The sequence below is a fragment of the Sceloporus occidentalis genome, unplaced genomic scaffold, assembly GCF_023333645.1.
Source record: "Sceloporus occidentalis isolate IW3139 unplaced genomic scaffold, rSceOcc1.0.p SCAF_12, whole genome shotgun sequence".
Classification (NCBI taxonomy): Eukaryota; Metazoa; Chordata; class Lepidosauria; order Squamata; family Phrynosomatidae; genus Sceloporus; species Sceloporus occidentalis.
The window spans coordinates 22,569,366-22,589,048 of NW_028316992.1; the positions used below are offsets into that span (position 1 = coordinate 22,569,366).

The 19,683-nt window shown below is 42.2% G+C and overlaps 1 protein-coding gene across 1 annotated transcript; it reads left to right on the forward strand.

The window, feature by feature from the left end:
• The first annotated feature begins 2,254 nt into the window (after positions 1-2,254).
• Positions 2,255-19,214, forward strand: LOC149305374 (atypical chemokine receptor 3-like). The gene is made up of 2 exons (XM_089477905.1): positions 2,255-2,358; positions 17,339-19,214. The coding sequence occupies exon 2, from the start codon at positions 17,366-17,368 to the stop codon at positions 18,458-18,460; it is 1,095 nt and encodes a 364-aa protein (XP_089334031.1). The 5' UTR covers positions 2,255-2,358; positions 17,339-17,365; the 3' UTR covers positions 18,461-19,214.
• The last annotated feature ends 469 nt before the right edge of the window (positions 19,215-19,683 follow it).

The following is a 19,683-nucleotide window of genomic DNA, read 5'->3' on the forward strand; positions in this document are numbered from 1 at the left end:
AAAATGGAGGGCATTCAGGACAAAATGGAGGACATGATCAAATAGAAGCTAAAAACACTGAATGGACACATCCTCTGTTTCCACCTTCTGTCCAGGAAGAATTCCAAAATGTCCCTTTTTTGGAGCATGGCTAAGAAGCTCATTGAACACAGGTTGTCCTCCTTTTCCAGGAGTCATCCTCCATTTGAACCTTCTGTCCAGGAAGAATTCCATAAGGTCCTCCATTTGGAGCATCACTAAGGAGCCCATTGAGTACAAGGTGACTTGAGATCCTCCATTTCAACCTCCAACCTGTCCAGGAGGACTTCCAAAATGTTCTCCACTTGGAGCATCAATGAGGAGCACATTCGAGCATAGGGAGACTAGAGGTACTCCTTTTCCAGGACTAAACCTACATTTGAACCTTTTGTCGAGGAGGAATTCCAAAAGGTCTCCTATTTGGAGCTTTATTGAGGTCCTCTTTTGCCAGGACCTGTCCTCCATTCCCACCTCTTCTCCAGGAGGAATTCTAAAAGCCCTTCCTTTGGAGCCTTCTAGGGGTGTTTTGCATCTGAGGAAGCGGACTGAAGCCTAGGAAAGCTGATGCTGGCCACTTCTTTCTTTCAGTCTGTAGAGAGCTCTTGTGGCCCCTTTGAGACTCACTGAAAGAAATGGGCAGCAGCAGCTTTCCTAGGCTTCAGTCCACTTCCTCAGATGCATTTGGTGGCGTGGAAAGCCAGTCCCCCCAGACATATATCTGCCATTGGTATGTGAGGATGCCAATTCAAATTACAGATCTTTTGTGTATGGAAGGAAATGACGTTACAGGTCCAGTTTTAGCAATGGCCTTTAGTGCAGAAAGGCAGTGGGAACTACATGCATCTGAGGAAGTAGACTGAAGTCACCCTGCCCACTTCTTCCTTTCAGTGATTCTCAAAGGGGCTGCAAGCGCTCTCTACAGACTGATTCCACAGATTAACATGGCTACATGTTTGAATAATAATAATAATAATAATAAGCATCTGAGGAAGTAGACTGAAGCTTGGAAAGCTCCTGCTGCCAATTTCTTTCTTCCAGTGAGTCTCAAAGGGGCTACAAGATCTGTCTACAGACTGAATCCACAGATTAACATGGCTATATCTTTTAATAATAATAATAATTAATAATAATAATAATACAATAATATGCATCTGAGGAAGTAGACTGAGGTCATGCTGCCAACTTCTTCCTTGCAGTGAGTTTCAAAGGGGGGGGGGTGCAATATCTCTCTACAGACTGATTCCACAGATTAACATGGCTACATCTTTTAATAATAATAATAATAATAATAATAATAATATGCATCTGGGGAAGTAGACTTTAGTCTAGGAAAGCTCCTGCTTCCAAATTTATGCTTCCAGTGAGTCTCAAAGGGGCTACAAGAATAGATCTTTCTACAGAGTATCTTTTAATAATAATAATAATAATAATAATAATATGCATCTCAGGAAGTACACTGAAGTCATGCTGTCGCCTTCTTTCTTTCAGTGAGTTTCAAAGGGGGGTGCAATATCTCTCTACAGACTGATTCCACAGATTAACATGGCTACATCTTTGAATAATAATAATAATAATATGCATCTGGCGGAGTAGACTTTAGTCTAGGAAAGCTCCTGCTGCCAACTTCTTTCTTCCAGTGAGTCTCAAAGGGGCTACAAGAATAGATCTTTCTACAGAGTATCTTTTAATAATAATAATAATAATAATAATAATATGCATCTCAGGAAGTACACTGAAGTCATGCTGTCGCCTTCTTTCTTTCAGTGAGTTTCAAAGGGGTGTGTGCAATATCTCTCTACAGACTGATTCCACAGATTAACATGGCTACATCTTTGAATAATAATAATAATAATAATAATATGCATCTGAGGAAGTAGACCTAAGTTTAGGAAAGCTCATGCTGCCCACTCCTTCCTTGCAGTGAGTCTCAAAGGGGCTGCAAGGTCTCTCTCCAGACATATTGGGCTTGGATGGCCTCTTGTCCTCCATTTTCTCTGCCAGGTCCTCCTTGGAGTGGGAAGAGGAAGAGGAGGAGGAGGAGGAGGAGGAGGAGGAAGCAGGTGGGCTGCCCTTTGGGCGGGAGAAGGCTCCAGTTTCCAAGGGATGGGAGTCTATATGGGGCAGGAAAGAATACAACACCTCTCTCTCTGTCTCTCTGTTTCTGGCTGCCAAGCTGCCAAGCTGCCACCTAGAGGCGCCTGGCCGCAGCAAGAGCCCCTCTCTCTCTGTATATATATATATCTAGCTGGGAAGGAGCCTCCAGTCAGTCATTCAGTGGCTCGCCACCGTCCTGAGCAGAGGAGCAAGAGAGAGACCCAAGAAGCGGAGGAGGGCTGAAAGGTAAGGCTGCTTCTTCTTCTCCTTCTTCCCCTGGAGGCAGGAGGAGTGGGGCTCTAGGCAGGCTGCCCAGGGACCCTCACCCCACCAAGGAGGAGCAGAAGCCCCAGGGAGGCTCCAAAGCCACCCAGGGAAAAGCCTCAAGCCAGGCTTCTCTTAGCCCTGCTGCTCCAAAGGGAGGACTTTGGGGCTGGCATGGAGGGCATCTTCCAGCAACTCTGGTCCCAGGCTTTTTTTTGGGGTGGGGTGGGGATTCCTCTTGGACAGAAAGAGGGGGAAAGGTGGGGCAGGTCCTGGAAAAGGAGGACATCTGGTCCCTTTGTCCTGGATGGGCTCCTTAGCCCTGCTGCTCCAAAGGGAGGACCTTTTGGGAATGGTGGTCCTTCTGGACAAGGAGGGCCACTCCTCTGGTCAGCCCTGCTCCAAAGGGAGGATATTGTGGAATCCCTCCTGGGCAGGAGGCTGGACGTGTCCGGGAAAAGGAGGACGGCTGGGGGAGGTGGGGGCTTGCTTCTCCATCTGAAGGGGGTGAGGGTGGGGTGTTGCAAGCAAAGCAGGCACCCAGATGACCTGCTTCCAAGAGAGAGAGAATGGCAGGCAGGCTAACTTTGGGGGGCTCTTGAGGCACCCAGGGAAAGCAAGAAGTTGGCAGCCTGAGTTTTCTTCCCCAAAGGCTCTTTCTGGGCTGAGGGGGGCGAGGCTGACTTCTCAGGGCCACTTTCCTGGGTGCCCCCAATGTTCTTTGTTCTCCCATTTCCAAGTGCCAGCCTTTTCAGAGGGAAGGAAGCTCTCTGTATCCCCCCCCCCCCCTTTTGGACCTAAGGGACCCTACCCCTGGCAGCAGAACCAGAGGGTGCTTTAAGAGTGTGGGAGATCTGGGTTCGAATCCCGGTTTGGCCATGGGAAACCCACTGGGCAAGTCACACTCTCTCAGCCTCCTCAGGGGAAGAAGGCAAGGGCAAACCCCCCCTCAGAACAACTCTTGACAAGAAAGCCTCATGGTCATGTTTATTTATGGCATTTTTTGTGCCAGGACCCAAGGTAGCTCACAAGATAAAAACACTTTAAAAACAATTTAAAAAGAAATTAAAAATAACCTAGTTAATAATAGTAATAATAATAATAATAATAATAATACTTCTTTCCCCGCCTCTCCTCAAGGCTTGAGGCAGGGTACAACATGTTAAAATACAAAACACCATTAAAAAAGGGTGCAGATGAAACCAACAGTTAAGATCCAATACTGTATAAAAACACAATAGGATAGGTTAACTTTAGGGTTGCCATAAGTCAGAAACAACTTGAAGGTACACAAGAATAACCAAGGAGGAAGCCAGTGAGGTCCAGAGAGAGAGACCTCCTTCCCGCTTTGGACCAAAACCCATTGAGAAGCCCCCCAGGCTCTTTAAATTGAGGAGAGGTGACCCTTTCTCCTAGAGGCACAGTCTACCAATGGACTAGTCTTTGCCTAGGACTCTTTGGTCACCCACAAAAACTTTCGAGTGGGTTTCTCTGTGCACTTCTTAACAAGTTGCTTCCTTGCACACTGGTCTTTAAAAACTGTTTTAGGACAGATGGGTCTGGAACAGAACTTGATGTGCCCCTTTGAATCTGTGCATCTGCTTCCTGAGAAGGGGCTGGGGCTTGGACAAGTGGGCATGTTGTTGTTTTTGTCGGTGTCGTGTGCCTTCAAGTTATTTCCAACTTATGGCAACCCTAAGGCCAAACTATCACGGGGGTTTCTTAGTAAGTTTCCTCAACGGGGGGTTACCATTGCCGTCTTCTGAGGCTGGAAGTGTGTGACTTGCCCAAGGTCGTGCAGTGGGTTTTTATGGCCAAGCAGATTCAAACCCTGGTCTCCAGAGTCACAATACAACACTCTGACCACCACACCAGGCTTGCTCCCAACCCCAAGTGTGTGTAGGATGACAATATTATGCACGCTAGAGTAGAGTTTACTTTGACCCAGCTGCTTTGGTGGGCAAACATACTTGGAAGCAGGTCACACCAAACACCCTGCAACTTTTGAATAAGTATTCTTGGAGTGGCATTGCTGAGAACCCTCAAAAATGAGAGTCTCCAATGGACATGATCTGTTGACTATTGATTCTGAATACTTTTATGCACAGCAGGGAGGTTAAGAGGTGCCTAATGCAGGGAATAGAGGTGTAGAAGAACACACATCACACCCTGAATAGACTTAGTTCAGGATAAGTGAGACTTGTTTTAGATTTCGCATGCATAAGATTGCAGCAGCAGTTTGAAAAGGGAGAAAACTTCTCACATCCTCTCCTGCATGCCTTATGATATGGAGCTATGGGTCCAGAGGAAAAGGTGAGATGGTTTTGCCTTTGTCATTCCTTGTCCTCTGAGGTCAGGCAGCCTAGCAGAACATCAGTGTTGACAAGCTGCCAGTCACATCAGGACATAGATGCACAATAAACAGTTGCCCTGTGACTTGTGGGAGTAATGAGGAGTTGTAAAGTTATTCTGTTTAGTTGCTAAAAGCAGAATAATGATGGGTTTTTGGGGGTTTGGTTTCATTTTTTTAAAGCCAGAGTGGCTCATTAAACGTTTTATGATCCTTTGAAAGTATTCAGGGACATTCCAAGGAAGAGTCATCTTGCGAAGTTTTAAGGCTAGCTATGGCAACTTTTTGTTCCATCATAACTTTAAATGTTGTCACTGAGCCTCTGACTTGGTTCATGGGAGTCACGGGAGAGTGACAAACAGTTTGGGCAACAAGGAGATAGTAAAGGGCTGCATTTTCTTTTCCCTGAACTTGCCACCAGCAGATTTATTGCCAGATGGTTCCAGGAACAGCCTTTCTGTGGGAACAGCAAGGCCTCCTTTTCTAACCTTGCACACTACAAATGCTTCTATTTGCATCTTATTATCTGCTTAATGCTATGCAGTGTAAAGTGTTAAATGCTCTTTCCCTCAGATGTGGGATTACACCAAGCACGGTTTAGAAATAAAATATCAGAGGGTTTAGAAGGAAGATGCAAAATGTCTCATAAAGGAACCTCTTTTCCTTTTCATAAGGATTTTTCTTTCTTTTTTATAAACCAATACGTAGTTCCAAATCAAGTTCCAAAAATATCATATTATAAAAAAGGGAGCAGTGCTATTATTTTAATCTACCCAATGCCATTTATTAATAGCTGGCAGGCAGCACTACCTATAAATATCTTCTAAAATTGTGCATCTATTTTTTAAAGGTGTAAAATGGTATTAAACTGGGCATAACCCCTTTTGTTATATATATTTTTTCCTCAGTCACAGACTCAAAGTCTGGAGGCTGTTTCCAAGACCATTCAGTGAGCATGAGGCTAAACAAGCATAAATTAAAAGGAATAGCAGCTTCAAAGTTAATAGCTTTATGTGTGTGTGTGTGTGTGTGTGTGTATGCATGCATACATTCCTGTACACATGCATACATGCACAAAACTATCATCTGCATGGATTTAGAAGATGGTGAGCAACTTTTTAAGGTAATTTTTAGATAAACATATTTATGTTTGAACACACCATAGGGAAATCCCAAATTTTGCTGCAGTCTTCTTGGTTATTCCCAACTAAAGTGGTTCTATTCCATCAATTGTTGTATGTTCAATCAACATACAATCCCATTGCTTCAGTGAGTCTTCTCGGATCAGGAGCAAGAATAGGGTTTAGTTCTTTATCTGATGTAGGACAGCTTAAACATTTTTCCATACTTTCTTTAACAGAAGGCTTATTCTAACAGGCATGTTGGCATGTATTCTAGCCTGGCATGTTGGCCCAGGCTTTTTTGTTATAGTCATTTATACAGTCTATGTGTCTCTCTCTCTGTGTGTGTCTTTAAGCCACTTGTTGACTTATGGTGACTCCATGAATTTCATGGGGTTTTTTAAGGCAAGAAATAAGCTGGTTGGTACTTCCATATAATATTACCATGACTTTCTTTTAACAAATGTAGACAGGGAATGGCAAACCAAGCCATTCTGAAAAGTATTATTGATTTAAAATAGTTCAGTGGTTGCATTGGTATTCCTGCTGATTAAGATACTGCAATGCTATATATTTCTGACACAACCTAATGACAATTACATTTATTTAAGACTGGTTTGTGTGTGAGTGAATGCATGTATGTGTTTTAAGAACATGACTCATGCATGTCCATGTAAAAGAAGGACCACTTTAAATAATACTTAAATTTGATAGAATCACATCATTTGTAAAGACACTACAACATCCAAATAACAAATTTCTCAATTATCTGTGTTCTCTCATATTATTTCTCCCCCATCAGTTAAAGTTCTGTGTGACTTAAAAGCTAGCATATTGTTACCAATGGATGATATGCCAATAAAACATTAAATTCTAGCTTTGTTTCAGTGTTCCAAGTGTAGCAACAGATAGCTATAACAATAAATGTAGTATCAAGCAGTTGACAAGGAGAAACATTGGTGTAGGCTCAGGGGAAATAGTGCTGTGCATGAGATACACACACAGAGAGAAATGCTCCTCTGTTCCACTGTTTATGCAGAAAGAGCAATGGACTGAAGTGACAGAAATCTTGACTTTACCACTTTAGACAGCAGGTGTGGGTTCCACATTTTTGAACCTCATCCCTCTTCAAAGTGTATTTTATTTATACAAAATGACACCACAGGGAGAAATATTTGCATAGCCTTCTGCTTGCTGTGCGTTTACTTCACTCAAGAAAGCCTTGAGATAGAGAACACTGAAAATATAATCCACCTCCTGCAGAAGGAAGAATTCTACTACCCCATTCTTTATAACAGGCAGAATGGTTTGACGTTTGTAAGGCCAGATTCTATCTTTCAAAACACAGGAATCCCCCCTCTCCAACACGTTGAAGTTAAGTTTGAAGCTCTGCGGTAGCAGATGAGGAAGTGTTTCTTCTTTTGTGTGTTGCTTACTTTGTGCCATGCAGTCTGGGACAAAGCGAGTCGTGTACAAAGTGGTCATCTTCACTCTGCATCAGAACCTTTCTCAACCAAATGAAAGTGGAGAAGGGAGGCAAGGAGAGAGAGAAGAGTGAAATGGGAACAGTAGCAATGCTTTCTGGGCCTGGAAGGAGTAACATGGATATGTGAAGAGGAGTAGTGAACAACAGGGAGGAAGGGAGAACTGTGACTCCTGACACAACTGTTTTGGAACCTTGCTTTATCTGCCTCCTAACCTACTGTTCTTTTAAAAACACTCCTATTGTGGTTATCCAGGTTGCCCTTCTCAGCCACCCTTCAGGGTAAAAAGAGAGTTTGGCCACATAAAAGGACAAACTAGTTCTCCTCTCCGTGGTTGGAGGACTGATAATCTCTCTACTCGCAAATAATCTTGGTGGGAAAACTCCCGTCTCTGGTTACTTGAGCAATCCCAGACAATAGCCAGGCTGGCCTTTTAAGACAATAATCTCTGGATATGGCTGCCCCTGATCTTACATATCAGTTGCTAATCCCTTTGGCGGTTTGAGCATATCAATTTTCTGGCTGTGTTCTATGTTGCTGGCATGCAAATCTGTCTAGATATTCTTCTGCTGTATTTACGCATGGAGATATTCAGGCTAGCTGTAGAAATGAAGGTGCCTGACTCGGTATTGCCTGGCATGCAGTGAGGTCCTCAGAGCTCTTCTTTCACAAGGCAGTCAAGACTGCATTGTGTTCAAGTGAGCTGGCACAGTGGATGAGAGTCCCTTGCTTTTCTTGGGTGAGCACTGGCAGGGGGCCACAAAGCCCACAATCAACTTAAATCTTTGGTTTTTCATGGGCTGTTATTCTATCCCACTGGAGGGAAGAGAGGCTTGTGCTTTGCCAAGGAATAGTAACTCACTTGATTGTTGATTTCACTGAATGTTGATCTAGCCCCACCATTGACCAGGCTGAGCTCTTTTTCCCCCTGAATACATTTGCTTAATATTCACACTGAAGTTCTCATCACACTTGAGTAGGAATGTGATGCTCTGAGTGGGACAGTTAAAGTGTAATGAGCTGTTGATTCCACAGCATTAAACCAGATTATATTTTAATGTGCTTGACTACATCAGGTGATTCCTTTTCACTCTCTAGCTCCATTTGTGGTGACAAGCCAATGCTATCAGCCACACTAAAAATGATTTATGCAAGTCAAAGAAAAATGCAACAATTTTGCATAAAAGCAAATATATATTTGAGATAACATTTTATTTTCTCATTCTGGGCACAATTTGCATTTCTGTCCCGATTCATCCTGAGCCTCACCTGCAAATATTGGAATATTAGTGATAATAGGTCCAAAACACATTGCAGAAATAATCCAGTTTGAAACCACTTCAACTGCTTTGGCTCAGTGCTAGGGAATCCTGGGAGTTGTACTTTATTGTAGCACCAGAGCTCTTTGGCAGAGACGGCTAAACTTCTCACAAAACTACTGTTCCAAGAATGAGTCAAGGCAGTTGAAGCTGTCTCAAACTGGATTATTTCTGCAATGTGTTTTGGGCCAATAATTATGTAAGCAAGTTAAACATACTGTTTTCTGTACTGGTTTTATGAATAAAAGTAAATGATAAGGAAGGTCTAAAGATAAAATGACTCTAATTTCTGGGATAAAGCACCTTTCTCATTTGGTGGAAGAATTAACCAAAGTTAGTGTACTGATTTTCCCAGCCTGTATCATCGGAATACTATGTTCCAGTTGGAAATTTGCTTTCCTTTTTTAAGGGTGATAAGTTGGGGTTGCTGAAATGGGAGAGAGTGGCTGATCTTTAGAAGATCCAGCCAGAGCAAATCCCAGACCAGCAGCCTTGAAGACATGTGCTGAAGTGACCTTCCAGTGCCTGATAAGAATAGCCACCTGGGAATGTTTCATAGATTCCATCCTAAGCTCCCTAGAGAAAAAGTGAGGTGTAAATAAATAAATAAAGGATTCTCCTCTTTTAAACTCCTCCAGCAGTTATGGCTGGACATTGCTTGTTGTTGCTCATTAATTGTTGTTGTTGTGTGCCTTCGTTTCTGACTTGTGGCAATCCTAAGGTGAACCAATGGATGCAAGCTACAGCAAAAGAAATTCCATCTCAACATTAGGAAGAACTTCCTGACAGTAAGGGCTGTACGACAGTGGAACACACTTCCTCGGAGTGTAGTGGAATCTCCCTCCTTGGAGGTCTTCAAACGGAGGCTGGATGGCCATCTGTTGGGGATGCTTTGATTTGGATTTCCTGCATGGCAGGGGGTTGGACTGGATGGCCCTTGCGGTCTCTTCCAACTCTATTATTCTATGATTCTAACCTATCACAGGGTTTTCTGGGGTTGAGAGTGGGGGACATGCCCATGGAAACCCAGTGGCCAAGCAGGGACTCGCATAGTACATAGTCCAACACTAAAACCACTACAGCACACTGGGTCCTTATAGCTCTGAATTATTCAAGTCCTGGGAAATACTGTGGTTCTGCACTGCAAGATTTTTTCTTAATATTATGATTTTCTAGTACCAGTACGAGGTCCTCCTGTAGCATGTTTAGAATCTGACCTCTGCAGATCAGTGAAATGGCCTTAGACACTGTCTCAAAGGCACCTTAAAGACATTAGAGACTTGCCAGCAATGGATTATATATAATTCAAACTGTCTTGACTGTGACTGAGAGTAAGACTGAAGCTTCCTCATGCGGACTTTACTGGATCTAGTACATTATATGAAAAGCATATTTGGCTTCTGTGGAAAGAAGGTCCCAGGTGGGACCTGATAGTGCTCGATTATATAAAAGTAACAACACATAACAACACACCCTGCAATTTTGGGTGCATTGGGCCAGAATTTCAGATTTATTTATGCAGAGGGCAATATACTCTGAGGTGCATTCTTAAAACCAGCCTGGATCTGTTGGTGCAAATAATGTTTGTGCTGAAAAAGTCACTATTAAAAGCATTTGCCAAAAGGTAGAGTAGATTGAAAGCCTGCTTGTAGGACTGTGTGACACAAATAAACAAGGGATTGACTTATCTTGAAGGGAACGGGGTTTTCCTTTTTTGTGGTATATGTTGGATGGAGTCTGTGACATCTGTCCAGGGTCCTGAGGCTGAATCTTGTGTGACTGGCTGAAGACCAGCGTAAGGTGTGTTAGGGCCAGACTACATCCATTGTATCAAACGGTGAATTTAGATCCAGATCTGTTGCTCGAAAGAAAATAGAGAAAACAAGTCTTGGTGTAATGGTGGGGCAAGCTGAAACCATGCCCTATGAAGAGCATCTTAGGAGCTGGGTATGTTTAGCCTGGAGAAGGAGTGGTTAAGTGGTGACATGATATATGTTTAAATATTTGAAAGGATGTCATGCTGAGGATAGAGCAATCTTGTTTGTTGCTGTTCTAGAGTCTAGGATATGGAGCAATGGATTCAAGATACAGGAAAAGAGATTCCAACTAAACATTAGGAAGAGCTGTTGGACAGTGAAATACCCTGCCTTGGAGAGTAAGTGGAGTCTCCTTCTTTGGAGGTTTTCAAATAGAGGCTGGATGGCCTTCTGTCTGGAATTAGTTTCACCAAGAGCTCCTGCATCGTAGGAGGTTGGACTGGATGGCCTTTGTGGTCCCTTCCAAAACTGTGATTCTGTTATCCTTGTACCATGCAATGCTTTGGTTAGATGGCATTTTATACAGCATCATTGAAGAATACTGTAATGGAAAATAGTTTAACGTTCCATTGGGAGTGCTTTGATTGTATCTTCCTGCATGGCAAGAGGTTGGACTGGATGGCCCTTGGGGTCTCTTCCAGCTTTATGATTCTACACTGTAGAGAAGAGAGTTGTGGGCTCTGTACCCAGAGCAACCCTTTTGCTGTGAAAGTGCAGTGCCTGTCAAACTAGGTTTAAACCCATGGACCTACCATGACGAGGTCTTATTTGATTGGCAGAGCCTCAACCAGGATTATTTAAAATTGTTATTGTTATTCCTTGACCTTCATGTAAATGATCAGAATGTGTTAAATAATGTATGTATATAAACTGAAAACAGCAAATCACATATTTAAGCTGTTTGACCGACTGGGGAGAGAAGGAGGAAGGAAAATTACCAGCAGTTACTAACCAGCTCTGAGATCTGATGGAACTGGTGTTTTCAAAAAATAAAACAAAACACTAGGGGCTCTGACAGAGACACATCTAACTCACCTACTCATATAGTTATTACAGTGCCTTACACACTATACCAGGGTGAGCAATTGTGCTAGGGGCAGAGGTTGTCCCCAGCTCCTGAATCCTTGGCACCAGGCCAAACTGGAACCAGAAGTGGTTTTCAGTCATTTTTTTAAATTAAAAAACAAAAACAAAGCAAAACGAAAACTGCACCCTAGAAGGAGTGGGGAGGGGGCAAATTAGTGTGACTTTTGTAGCAGTTTTGAGCATTTAGGTGTGAAATATCAGTCAAATTATAAAACTTTTGATGTAGTCTGAAGGTTTGGGACATGACTTTGGTAGAGTCCAAAGCATGAAAAGAAAGCGCTGGGAGCTCCATATAGTCCACTTTCCCTGCATTTGCACGGTACTGACAATTTATCAGTTGAATAAAGTGAACAAGAAAACACTACTCCATGGAATGGTCCAACCAGCATATCAATAAAACCAGCTTTGGTTCAGTATCTTTCCCCCACATGTAGGATTATCACCACCTTCTTTTCAGTAAGATGGGAGAGAAGAGCAGGGATACCCATAAAGCTAGGTCTGGGAACCTGGAGACCTCCAGTTGTTGTTGGAGTCTGACTCGCATCAGCTCCAGCCAGAATAACCAAGTGTCACTCTGGATGGAAGCTGTAACCCAGCAACCTCTGGAGAACCATATATTTCTCTCTTCTGGCCTAGAAGGAAGAGTCTTGAGAGAAAGGAATACAGTACTGGTTGATATCAGCTCACTGCTTTACCTTGAAACTGTGAGCTGTATCATTCCCTGCATTCTGGCAGGAAGGCTTTTTTTAAAGTCTGGTAGTTGTTTTGTATCTCCTAACTATCATATTTTGCCTGCTTCCATACTGAGACTTTTTCCTGGTTCAGAAGATGCTTCGTTAAAGTATTTATTAGATCTCCATATAGGCTTGCCAAGTGAAATAAGGCACAGGGCTTTTGTCCCATTAATGTTCGCATAGAAAAGGGAATTTCAATAAGTGAAGAGAAATTCCCTCTTCTACACAACTGCTAAAGGGACAAGAGCCCTGTCTCTTATATCATCAGGCAACATAGTGTGCATTCCCAAAGCACTCCCATGAGGACTGTTGATTCAGTCTTTACTGATGCTTGCTACATAATCTGTTCTCCGGCTTACCTGCTGGGTCTCCAGAGAACAGCAGGGCCTTAGCGATCTTGCCAGAGTTTCCATTGTGATAAAGAGTTATATCTTATAGGGGGGATGGAGTTCAGAGACCTTCATAAATACAGGCTGCCCGATAAGCACGTTCTTGGCTAGGAAATGTAGCCGTTTAGTAAATCGAATTAACACTGCCCCAAAGGCATGCACCAACAGTGAAGGGAATGGTTATTAGTGTAATCAGCCCATTCTGTAACGCTTGTGCCTGGCAAGAGTCCAAGATGACGCATGGGATGTTAAAAAATGGTATGCCTTCAAAAGGAAAATAGGAATTAAAAACACAAAGTAGAACTTACGAAAGATGAGGATGGTTTACACATGTATGTTTTAGGAAAGACATAAATGCTGTTATTTCCACTCAGTCTTATGAGCCTTTCTCTGTCAGGTATACCGTATAAGGAACCCATGTCTTTCTACATGTTGTACTACCTCTCCCATCATGCTTGAAAATTGATAAGGCTGGCTAGGGCTCATGGGAGCTGGAGTCTAGTAGCCTTTGGAGGGACACTGGTTGCCCATCGCTGTTCTATGTGATGGCCAAGCCTAAACTGCCCAGAAACAGTTCTGATCTAAATGTGGCAGCTTTTCTTTTCAAGAGCACAAAGGTTATTTTCATCTTACTAGCTCATTCCTTATGATCGTTCCCCAAATGCTTTTTTTATTTTATTTACTTTTAATTATTTATCAATATACTTGCAGCATATAATACAAAGAAAAGCATATCATTTAGTGGTATTAGGTTTAGTAAAAATCTCACTAATAATGCTTGCATTAATATGGAAATATTTAAATCGATTAATACAATTTAAAGGGGCAAATATTAGCTGGCATCTTGTTGATTAGTCTCAACTAGAGTAGCCCATTGACTCACTTGCTGAATGATGAGTCAACACACAGCAAAATCCACTGACTGGATGAGTCTGCTCTAGTCAGAACTAATAATAGTAATTGGGCATCCCCAGTGCCAGGAACATGGCAAAATTTTATCTCTATTCTGAGCAAAAAAAGGAGGTTTTTTTTTTAAGTTCAGCAAATTTTTGGGAGCAGGAGGAGGAATTGCAGCAGGATATGTGTATTCCCCCCCCCCCCATGGGACACCAATGGAACCCTCCAACCCTTGAGCTGGCCACCCTTGTTATACAGTATATAGCTTTCATCATGGGCTATATTTCTGCACTGTTAAATGTAGTTACAGTGGCAGAGCTTTGTCATCATAGTGACTTCTGCTGCCCCCCAAAACCTACTACTTAAGCCAGGCAACACCCCAGTTGAAGGGTTTATGAGGTGATGCAGACTGGGGCACAGGGAAATGATGGCTGCTGCATCCTCTGGTCATGGAGAGCATTGAGATGGGCAGTTATTTGTTTGATGTTGTTGCTTCAATGTGTGCTGTGACAAGAAGAGTCATCATTTCCCAGCATCCTAATCTCTCCAACACCACAAAAGTCTGTCAATTGGGGCAATGCCTGGTTTAAGAGCTACCTTTTGGGGTCATGTAAGTCATCAACTTACATGCAGTGGCTCAAGAAGTTAAGATGCTGACTCTGCTGATTGCAAGATCAATAGGTTGGCAGGTTGGGGCCCGGGTGCTGCATGATGTGATGAGCTCCCATCACTAGTCCCAGCTTCTGCCAACCCAGCAGTTCCCATCGCTAGTCCCATCACTAGTCCCAGCTAGATACCACTGTGGTGGGAAGGTAAACAGCATTGTGTGCAATCATGCTGGCCACATGATCGCAGAGTAGTCTCTGACAACAATGGCTCTTCAGCTTAGTAATGGAGATGAGCACCGCCCTTATGGTCAGACACAACTTGAAAACCTTGTCAACAGGGAATGCCTTTATCTTTACCTTTAAGTCACCAACAACCATAAACACATCCCCAAAAGTTATAAGATTGTAAATCCAATCTCTGAAATACTGATTAGGATGCCATCCATAATTTGCTTTCTTTGTGGATTTTAGGCCCGAGCAATGATACTAGGGTTCTGGACCATGCAGCAACCGCACGGTCCGGAACTCTAGTATGTAATGGCAGCGGCCTGGTGGCATCCCGTCCGTGCGGCCACCACCATTTTCACATAATAGATGCATAGCATCCGCATGTCATGGCGCATCCAATTACATCACGAGTGCACCATTGGTGCATTCGCGATGTAAACCCGGGCACTGGTAAAAGAACCAAGAAAAACTAGGTCCTTTTTATTCCGGAGGGATGTCGCGCAGTCTTGCGGCTGAAGTGTCCTTCTGGAGTAAAAACAGGCACCTGAAGATCGCCATTTTGGGGTGGTCTGTTCTGCGCCTTAGTCCACTTCTTCAGGAACATAGGAGTGGACTGAAATCCAGAAAAGCTCATTCTAAAATCAACTGGTTAATGTTAAAGGTGTTGCTAGATTCCTTCCATTTTCCCTTTCTGTACTGAAATGTACTTACATGCCTATCTGTTTTAATTCACTATTATTATGTACCATACCCTAGTGAGCAAATCAGATAATGTTAGGGGACGGAGAGACATTCTTTTCTGAAATGAAGCTATCCTGTTGCCAGCAAAATTTATGTCCTGCAATTTGTTCTATACAGCACAATACCAACTTGCAGAAGAGTGTTGCTTTCACAGAATGGGGGAAGGGGAGATGGATATAGTCTGCACCTAGTGTACATCATCTCACATATCTGTCCTGATCAACCTGATGGTTATTTTTAAAAACTGTATGGAGTCAAATACCATTGGTGCAGTGCGGTCTAATTCTTCTTCAAATTTGTTGCAGTCATTCTCCTTCCAGTATTTTTACCCAGCTACTGCTAAATATCACAGAGGAGGTTTCTTTCTTTCTTCTTTTGTAATCTTTTTCACATTCCCTTTTGAAAAGCCTGATTTATGTGCTGCCAGTCTTTTAAAATTACATATATTTTCCCCATGAGCCCTTTATTTGTCAGGTTCATTTAATATTTCTCTGTAACTATGAAACCTAGAGAAACAGCATCATTCTAATATCTCATTTTTTTATTTGTTACATTCATATTATGCTTTTCTTCAAATGAGTTCAAGGCAGCATATGTGGTTCTCATTATCCAAATTTTATCCTTACAATAACCCTGTGAAATAGGTGACATTGAGAAAGAATTTCTGGCTGAAGGTCTCCTGGCTCATTGAGGACTAGAAGTTTGATCTCCCAAGTCCCAGTCTTATTAGCTTATTAAGACTTATTAGCTGCCCTATTTAATACCTGTTTAGAAATGGATATTGTTTATAGATTGATGGGGAAAGCATTTGGATTGAACCATTCATTGTGTGCCAACAAAACTTTGACAAATGCATTATATACCAGTTGCTAATGGTGTCACAATATGAGGTGTACATGTAGAAAAACAAAATTATTGGTACAAAAGTAGTTGCAGGATATCAAGCAGCTTACCCCAGTAGGAGCAACTGTAGTTTTTGACTCCGGATGTCAATCTGACAGAAGACATAGATACCAACGTGCCTTGTTTTGCTGCACGAGGGAGCCGTAGCGGACAAACCACGGGGCTCCCTCGCACAGCAAAAATAACCCGCAAAAAGCGCACTCGCAGCATCGCAATGACACCGGGGCATGCGGATGCTAGGCGTCCGTCACATCAAAATGTGTATAGGGTGCCACCATTTCAACGCCCGCGTCACGTGCTGGGGTGAGGCACGTATGGGCGGTGTGCCCTCAGCCAACTCCTAGCACGTGACGGGGGCGCCACAAAGGCCTGTCTAAATAGGGCCTAAGGTGGGGGGAATGACCCAATTGGGCCTTTTCCATATACTTGTGCTACAGATCACCTTAGTGAATTGTGATTCATTATCTTCCTGTCACCAATGCTCCCACCCAAAATAGCTACTTATGTCACCTTAGGGTTGCCTTTGAACTGCTTTCTCCAAGCTTATTCTGAAAGAAATGTTCAGGGTCTCACTGGGAAAACACTATAGCCCAGCTCCCAGTTTTATGCAGAAATCCTGCTAAAATTTAATTTTGTCCACATCCCTCTTAAATTGTGGTGTCCAGAACTGGACAGAATATTCCAGATGAGTTCTGATGAAAACAGAAGAGTGGTACTACTGGTACTTCCCTCAATCTAGACACTATACTCCTAGTGTTGCAGCCTAGAACTGCATTGGCTTTTTAAGCTGCTGTACCATATTGCTGACTCATGTTCAGCTTATGGTCCAGACTCCTAGATCCCTTTTGTATGTACTGCTGTCAAGCTTGGTGTCAATCATCCTATATCTGTGCGTTTCATTTTTACTGCCCAAGTGTAATACAGTGGACCCTTGCTATCCATTGGGGTTTGGTTCCAGGACCTCCCGTGGAAAACAAAATCCATAGATGCTCAAGTCCCATTAAATATAACGGCACAACAAAATGGTGTCCCTTATATAAAATGAAAAATCAAGGTTTGCTATTGGGAATGTATACTTTTTTGGAATATTTTCAAGCCATGGATGCTTGAATCCATGGATAAAAAACCTGTTGTATCCTGCATCTCTCCCAATTGAAATTCATTTTGTATAAAGTATATATGGGGAAAAAGGCGGTTGTAAGCAATGTGTTGTTGCTGTTGTTGTTTTAGCCAAAATGCTTATCCTCATTTTTCTTGTTTTTCCCTTTTGTATCTTTTTTTTTAGACATCTTCCATTCCAAACTGGTCAGCTATGAACGCTGTTGACTTGCCTCCTATATTTGAACTTGTAGAAGTCGAGAACCTCACTGAAGCCAATCTCACTTGCAGCAATGGAGACTGTATCACTGTGGACTCCTTATCATGCCCACCTACCCTCAACAAGACTGCCCTGCTCTACACCCTCTCCATCTTTTATATCTTTATATTTATGATAGGCCTCGTGGCCAATTTTGTGGTTGTGTGGATGAACTTCCAGGCCAAAACAACTGGCTACGAAACTCACCTCTATATCTTTAATCTGGCCGTCGCTGACCTCTGCGTGATCATCACTCTTCCAGTCTGGGTGATCTCCCTTATCCAGAATAGTCAGTGGCACATGGGAGAAATCACTTGCAAGATTACTCACCTTGTGTTTTCTATCAACCTCTATGGGAGCATCTTCTTCTTGGCCTGTATGAGTGTGGATCGTTATCTCTCTGTGGCCTACTTCACAACCTCCAGCAATGCTAAGAAGAAGAGACTCCGCCGTTGCATCTGCATCTTTGTGTGGCTTTTTGCCTTCTTTGTGTCTCTTCCCGATACTTATTACCTTAAGACGGTTTCTTCCAACAATGAAACTTACTGCCGCCCTGACTATCCAGAGGAGAATGCCAGGGAGTGGTTAGCTGGCATGGAACTGAGCTCTGTTTTTCTTGGTTTTATCATCCCCTTTCCTGTCATTGCCATTTTCTACTGTCTTCTAGCAAAAACAGTATCAGCCTCTAATGACCAGGAGAGAAAGAGCAATGGGAAAGTAATTTTCGCCTATGTCATCGTCTTCCTTGTCTGCTGGCTGCCATACCATGTTGCTGTCTTGCTTGACTTCTTCCTGGCCTTTCATTTCATACCTTTCAGCTGCCAAATGGAGAACTTCCTTTATGCAGCCCTACATGTCACTCAGTGTTTCTCCCTGGTTCACTGCTGCATCAATCCCATACTCTACAGCTTCATCAACCGAAACTATAAGTATGAACTCATGAAAGCATTTATCTTTAAGTACTCAGCTAAAACTGGACTTACTAAGCTGATTGACACTTCCAGGGTTTCAGAAATGGAGTACTCTGCTCTGGATCCAAATGTTAAATAACCGTGGCCTCACAAACAGACAAACAAAAAACTTTTTTTCATGCTTTGTCTTTAACTGGACAATAAATATGACTTAATGTAAAACAAATAGCAAAGGTGGGGGATATAAAACTGTGGAGAAAAACACATACTACCAAAATACTGCATTTAAAATACTGTTTTACCCACTGTCAGTTAATCCACACGATCTTCAGTTATGCTAGTGGAGAAACTGTGCAGTAAACAAAGAGGAGCTTGTAAAATAATTTTTTAAAAAATTATATTCTGTTAGAGGAGTAGATAGTCCTTTCCCTTGCTATTTTGACTTTACTGTATACGTTTACAATATGTGTGTTTTTTAAAAACAAAACAAAACCCCAAGAGAACTCTATTTTCTTGCTTTGCAATTGTATTGGAAAATTAAATATATTTAATCTTGTATTTGAATTGTATTGTCTCTATATTGAATATAGAATGATGTAGTTTTAATATTAGATTTTCAGTTAGTATGCTACAATAAGAACAGAATATTTTTAACAATTGTTAAATAAAAACTGCATGTATTCTGACTTTGCCTTGAGAGATATGCTGTGGCAATATACCATAGTTGTAATATAGTTTATACATACATACACACACATATACATACATACATACATATATATATATATAATGCTCATTATAATGTGTTGATATTATGTAATGTTTAACCCACACTCACTTAATTGCATTCACTGTCCCATCTCCCTGTTTGTAAATTATTTTTTTAAAAATAAATATCCTTGAAAATAAAGTGGAACTGATAAAGTGATAACCTGTTGTTATTTATACACACACACACACACACACACACACACACACCTTTTCCCCTTTTAGAAGGCCACCAGTTTGCTATCCTCTTTTGTTCGTGTGTATATCTTCAAATTCCACATTGACCTATTGCAAATTCATCAATTTCGTAGGGTTTTCTTTGGCAAAGAATACATAGAGATGGTTTGCCATGGCCATTCTCTGAAACACTGCCTACAGCATCTGGTATTCCTTGTTGGTCTCCCATCCAGGCCTAACCAGCCTGGCCCTGTTTAATTTTCAAGATCAGATGGGATCTGGTTCTTTTACAGTATGGACAAGTGGCACATAGCTCTATCTATCATATGCTACAGCCAAAGCATGGAGTGACACACTTTCTGATCCACCTGTAGGCTTCCCAGAAACAAGCACCTGGCTGTGGCAGAAAAAAATTAT